Genomic DNA, 6,881 nt, shown 5'->3' on the forward strand with positions numbered 1-6,881 from the left:
CATTGTCTTTATTATGTCATCATCTTTATTACATCACCATCTTTATTACGTCATCGTCTTTATTACATCATCATCTTTATTACATCATTATCTTTATTACATCACCACCAGCACCACCGTTTTCACCACTACTACCATATTATCATTCTTACCACCGTCACCCCCATCACTGTTGTTGCTATCAACATCAGCACCACCATCACTTCCATGGGCCAGACTTCTTCAGTACAAAAGACTGACTGCCTCAAGACCCATACCCTAAGTAGAGGTTAGGAACAGAACATGAATCCTCATTGAGAAGCAGACTTGCCCTCTATAGGCCATGTCACAGATTCATGCCAAGGCAGGGGGATCTGGTAGGGAACAAACCAAAGGTCATGGTGCCTCAGCCTCCTAGTGTCACCTGGCCTCTCTTGGGATATTCTGTGATGAGTAGGGAAAATAGTATTTTGTATTTGTGCTGGAGTACCAAGCTCTTCTGCATAGCTACTTTTGGCAGTTTCTGCTGTGTGCACACACACACATACACACAAAGGCATGTGCATGCATAGTCACACAGGCACACACACATACACACACACACATATATACATACACATACATACACATACATACACATACACATGTGCACACATGCACAGATACACACAGACATGTGCATGCACGTTACACACACAGACATGCATACATGTACATGCATGCATACACACGCAGACATACACAGGCATGTGTGCGCATATATGCACACATACAGAGGCATGCATGTGTGTGTACATATACACAGGCATACACATGCATGCATGCACACTCATGCACACCCATACAAAGAATTAGGCTGCTCTGCAGAAGCCACTTGTATAGTATTTGCTTATGCCACACAACTTAACAGATGACTCTGAAACCCAGTCCAGCGTGTTCATTTCCTGTCAGGTGGATGCTAGAAACACAGGTGCCCTGGAGGTTTACTTAGTGGGAGCCACCTTTACATCCCTGATCACATGACTTAAAAAAAAAGATAGGCATTTATTAATCTCCCAAAGCCATAGATTTGACATGTTTTTTTTTGTCCTAGCATTTATTGAGCACTAACTGTGGTGCCAGGGTTTTCCAAGTACTGGGCATTCAGTCAGCATGAGGTTCTAATCCTTACTAAACTGCTTCCTGGTTCCTGCCACGTGCTTGCTGTGTACAGCCAGATTCTCATAGGACTGAACCAGGAAAGCACGCTTGGCGATGGGTGGGGTTATTGCAAGCAGAGGGCACGTAGGGGACAGGCATGTGGACTTGGGTATGTGCCAGTGCTGTGGATCCCAGGGTCCTGGAGGATGGTGAGTGATATCTGTCCTTGTATCCAACAGGAGAGCTTCTGGATGGGCAGAGGGGCTTGGTGCCCTCCAACTTTGTGGATTTTATCCAGGACAATGAGTCACGGTTGGCTGGGACTCTGGGGAGTGAACAGGACCAGAACTTTCTCAACCACTCTGGCATCAGTCTGGAGCGTGACAGCATTCTTCACCTTCACTCTCCAACTCAAGTGGACTCGGGGATCACCGACAATGGTGGGGGGACCCTGGATGTGAACATCGACGACATCGGAGAAGACATTGTGCCTTACCCTAGGAAAATCACCCTTATCAAACAGCTTGCCAAAAGTGTCATCGTGGGCTGGGAGCCCCCTGCTGTGCCGCCTGGCTGGGGCACCGTGAGCAGTTATAACGTGCTGGTGGACAAAGAGATACGCATGAGCCTCGCCCTGGGTAGGAGAACTAAGGCGCTAATCGAGAAACTTAACACAGCCGCCGGCACCTACCGTATCTCCGTGCAGTGCGTCACCAGCCGGGGCAACTCAGATGAGCTTCAGTGCACGCTGCTGGTGGGTAAGGATGTGGTGGTGGCACCATCCCAGCTGCGTGTGGACAACATCACGCAGATCTCTGCCCAGCTCTCGTGGCTGCCTACCAACAGTAACTACAGCCATATCATCTTCCTCAATGAAGAGGAACTGGACATCGTGAAGGCAGCCAGGTACAAGTATCAATTCTTCAACCTCAGGCCTAATATGGCCTACAAGGTAAAGGTCTTGGCCCAGCCGCACCAGATGCCCTGGCAGCTGCCGCTGGAGCAGAGAGAAAAGAAGGAGGCCTGTGTGGAGTTCTCCACGCTACCTGCAGGTGAGCCATATCCTCATTGGGCTCTATGAGGGAAGGATGCCAGGGCATACTCTACATGAATAGGGAAAGGCAAGACCATAGGCGTCTGTGTTATCCTTGAAAGCCCTCAAATGCCCTGGGAAGTTCTGAACATGATGCCTCTTCATGGATTTAGAATTGGCTCTTGGATAGCACTTGGTCTGTCGGGGGCTGTCCTCTAATATAATAGACAGGAGGGGAAACAAGGCCACCTCTGGGAGTGGACAGCTACACCCTACACCTCATACCTCCTCCAACAACAGACAAGGGGAATCCTGAGTTGAAGAGCCCACATTTCAAATGCTTTCTCTTCTTTCTTGGATTTGGTTATAAATAAATACTTACTGGTGAACGCCACAAAAGATGAAGTGGTCCACCAGAGCTGCCCCGGGGCTCTGCCTTCTTGGCTGTAACTGGGAGAGAGTGTGACCACTTTCACCTTCTCCAATACTCGGGGATAAGACCCATCAGGCTTCTGGAGGTCTCCTGGTATAGCAGGACCCAGGACTCTTACATTAGTGAGCTGCCACTCCAGTCTCCTTGAGTGTTTGTGATACCTACGGCTGCACATCCGGTACATATCTGTACATCCTAGTAGGCTTCTGAGGTGGAGGCAGCCCACACAAGTGCAGGGCACATACATGCATGTATACACTTGACAGTATTTGTATGTCCCAGAGAAGAATAAAAGACGAGGCAGAGTCCTGTCAACCCAGTGTGCCTGTCTTCAGGGGAAAGATGAGTAAGAAATCATGTCATGAAATCTTGGTCATGCCCATGTACAGGTCCCTGCTTAAGGGAAGGTGTAAAGGAGTGTCCACTGGCCCCATCCCTGTGGGGCTGTTTTTGCAGCCTGCCCAGGAGGGATGTTTTGGAAGTGAAGGTGAAATTGGACTCAAAGAAAGGGAATTTTTGGTGAGAGAGGAAGAAGTGTCTGTTAGTGTCTCCATACAACCAATATGAGTCATTTATGTGGAACAGAGTTCTGGTGTAAGAAAACTTTCCACTCATTTGTGATTCCTGCCAGCCAGGATTGCTTTGTTGCTGGCTTCTAGGTGTGATGAATGAACAGCAATGTAATCATTTATTGTTGCCCATTGGTCACAAGAACTCTCTAACTATGTGTTCTAGTTAGAACTTGACACAGACAGAGTCAGTCATGTTGGAGGAGAGCCTTGAGGAATTGCTTAGATCCAATTGGCCTATGCGCATGTCAGTGGGGAGCTTTTCTTGGTTGTTAATTGGTACAAAAGTGTCCAGCCCACTGTAGGAGGTGCCATTCCCTAGGCAGGTAGCCCTAGGCTGTATATGAGAGCTACCTAAATGTGAGCCAAAGAGCCAGCCAGTAACTAGAGTTCCTCCGTGGCTTCGGCTTGCCACGAATCCTCTCAGTGATGGGATGTGACCTAGAAGTGTAAGTGAGATAAACCCCTTCCTTGTCCAAATTGTTTTTTTGTCAGTGTTTTATTGCAACCACAGAAAGGAAACTAGAACACTGCTCTTTATCAGGAGTTGACACTTCCTCTCTATCCCCAGTGTGCCCAGAGTTTTATCAAGATTGAATTAAATTTTCATTAAGTGCCATCTCCCCATCTATCAAGTCATGCTTATTCTTTATTCAGTTAATATGGTGAATATTAAATAACTTTGAATATTAAATAACTTCACACTTCTAGGGTGGGACTTTACTTCATGTTTATGGCTAGATGAAACTTGTTTTAAATGATTTATTTTCAATTATGAGTGTGTGTGTGTGTCTATGTGTGTGTGTGTGTGTGTGTGTGTGTGTGTGTTTAGTGGGTATGTGAACTATGTGTATGCAGTTACCCAAGGAAGCCAGAAAAGGGCATCAGATCCCTAGAGCCAGTGTTACAGGTGGTTGAGAGCCACCTGACTGGGGTGCTGGGAACTGAACTCAAGTCCTCTGGAAAAGCAACAGGTACTCCTAACCACTGAGCCATCTCTCCACTCTCACTGGGGATTTTTGCCTCTATGTTCAGGAAGGATATTCATATTTGTGAACAGTTGTCTTGTAGTGTCCTTTGGTGTGGGTGCCAGACCTCTGCTGGGCTCATGCAGTGACTGGGAAATCATGTCATCTGCAAGTGCCTGTGCAGTTTGGTTTTTTTTTTTTGTGACATCAGCATTATCTCTTTTTAACATTTGATGGATGCAATGGGAGGTGTGCAGACCAATTGTTTCTTTGAAGAAGTGCTGAAGGCTTCAGGGTTAAGGTAGTTAATAGATACGGGGTTATTTAGCTTTTGCATCTCTTATTTGTCCTTTTGGATTAAGTGCATTCCTTTCTTTAGCTTTATAATATTACATCATGGGGCTGGAGAGATGGCTCAGCGGTTAAGAGCACTGACTGCTCTTCCAGAGGTCCTGAGTTCAAATCCCAGCAACCACATGGTGGCTCACAACCATCCATAATGAGATTCGATGCCCTCTTCTGGTATGTCTGAAGATAGCTACAGTGTACTCATAAATAAAATGAATAAATCTTTAAAAAAAATAATAATATTACATCATTCCCCTTCCCTTTCCTCTCTCCAAACTATCCCATATGGGATTGTCTTTTTCTTTCTCTAGATCTGAAGATAGTTATATATATATATATGAATACATATATATATATATGTGCATATATACACACATGTGTGCACACCCACTAAATACAGCCTGCTCAGTCTATGTAATGTTACTCGCGTGTGTTTTCAGGGCTGACCATTTGGTATTGGATAGCCAATTGGTGTACTCTTCTCTGGGGAAAGGCTGTTTCCTCTGCTGCTACCATTCCTTAGTCACCTGTAGTTCTTTGTGTAGAGTTGAAGCCTCTCAGGCCAACTGTGGTATTTCAAGGAATTTCCCCACAGGGTCTCACTAAATAACCCTGTCTGGCCAGGAACTCACATCCTGACTGCCTCTGTTCGCCTAAGACTGGGAATAAAGGTATGTTATTCTTTAAGAGTCTTTAGATCCACAACCATGTCTCCCCTTGAATTCTGGTTGGAACTTTACATTCGTCTCTTGTGAAGAGAATTGTCATGTGTTTGCTGAAGCTTTTAGCTTGGCTGAGTTTTGCTTTTTATAGTTTTCGATTTGAGTGTCCTTTTTGTCTGTTGATTTGGGGCTTTGCCTGGCTCTTCTGTCTTGGCTCGTGGTTCCTAGGTGAAACAGAGAGCTAACTGAAAGGTGTTGTTTTCTAAATGTAAATATTTAGACACACAAGCTTCTTTATTATTTATTCACATGTTGTTTGTTATTGTTAAGTATATTCTGAGTATCCAGGTAGACTCCTTATAACTCTAGTTATGAGAAGACTGGTTAGTTTCCAATATCTGATAGTCAAAAGAGAAAACCTGGATACTATTATTGGTTTCTAATTTAATTGTTTCAGGGTTGGATACAGTTTCTTATGTGAATCCAGGGGTACTGAAACCTGCTGTATGGATAGTGTCTGCCCTGGTGAATATTCCTGGTGTATTTTAAAGCAATATGTGCCCTGTGGTTCTGGGGAACGACAGTAATACACTCAAATTACTTAGAAGAGCTTTTCCAGTACTCCATGTTCTCCCTGGGCTTTGTTTGTTTGACCCACAAGTTAGAGACAATAATTGTTTTCCTTTGGTTTTGGCGTTATGTGATTTTGGAGTTTATCTAGTAGTTGTGTTATGTATTTGAAAGCTTGAACTCTCTATGATAACATTTTCTCAGAACCAGCAATCCACCCTATCTCTGATGGCCTGTAAGTCTATCTTGTCTGATGTTTGTGTGTTTGTAGCTTTCTTTCGGAAGCTAGAATTTACATGTATTACTTTTCCAACACTTACCTTCAAGTTCCCTGAGTCCTTATACGGTGAGGCTGCCTCTTAGAAGTAGCATGTGGTGGGATCTTTGAGTCACCCTGGCCTGATAACATCTGATTTGTGACTAGATTGTCTTTCTCTCTTTTACCTTTCATTACTGATAAGATGACTTAAGTCTCATATCTGCTCTTCTTCCCCTCGTCCTGTCTGTTCTTTACTTTGCTGTTAATCTCTTCCTGCTTTCTCTTGGGTTAACTATTTTTTAAAACCCATTTTGTATTTATTTCTTCATACATGTGTACTATGTGTTCTGATCAAATCCACTCCCCCAGCTCTAACATCCCCCACCCCCACCACAGTGCTTCCCAGACACAGGCTGACTATTTTTTATTCTTTATTCTCTACAATTGACTTTTTTTTGGGGGGGGGAATAACACCGTATATTACTTTTTAGAGATTGACTTCTATACTCATACATGTAGCCTACTACAAATTGCTTTAAATTACGACACGATTCCTTTAGTTCTTTTTCAATCTTGGCTTTCACGCATGCCAAAAAGCACCTGTTCTGTACGTACGTCTGTAGAAGAATTACCACAGCTGAACATCTCATTGTGAATGAGTTGGTTAAGGGCATAGTTAGCTGATAGTGAAAAGCACAGACAGCCACCAAGCCGGGATGATTGGCCAGACCATGGGAAGGACCAACTGGACTAAGATCATCAAACCAGGGGTGGCAAACACCCATCAGAAACCGGCTAGAGAAACTGAGGCAGCTTCGCTGCAGTTCCAAATTGAGTTTTCTCTCTGTGTACACTCTCTCTCTCTCTCTCTCTCTCTCTCTCTCTCTCTCTCTCTCTCTCTCTCTCTCTCTCTCTCTCTC

The 6,881-nt window shown here is 44.5% G+C and overlaps 1 protein-coding gene across 3 annotated transcripts in view; it reads left to right on the forward strand.

Annotated features, from left to right (window-relative positions):
- The window catches only part of Rimbp2 (RIMS binding protein 2), a 55,883-nt gene that overhangs the window by 21,250 nt on the left and 27,752 nt on the right, over positions 1–6,881 (forward strand). For all 3 annotated transcript variants that reach the window (XM_028766171.1, XM_028766172.1, XM_028766173.1), the window contains one exon: positions 1,359–2,171. In XM_028766171.1, the coding sequence (XP_028622004.1) occupies positions 1,359–2,171 (813 nt within the window). The remainder of the gene's footprint in view (positions 1–1,358; positions 2,172–6,881) is intronic.

The sequence above is a fragment of the Grammomys surdaster genome, unplaced genomic scaffold (assembly GCF_004785775.1).
Source record: "Grammomys surdaster isolate TR1022 unplaced genomic scaffold, NIH_TR_1.0 166, whole genome shotgun sequence".
NCBI classification, from domain to species: domain Eukaryota; kingdom Metazoa; phylum Chordata; class Mammalia; order Rodentia; family Muridae; genus Grammomys; species Grammomys surdaster.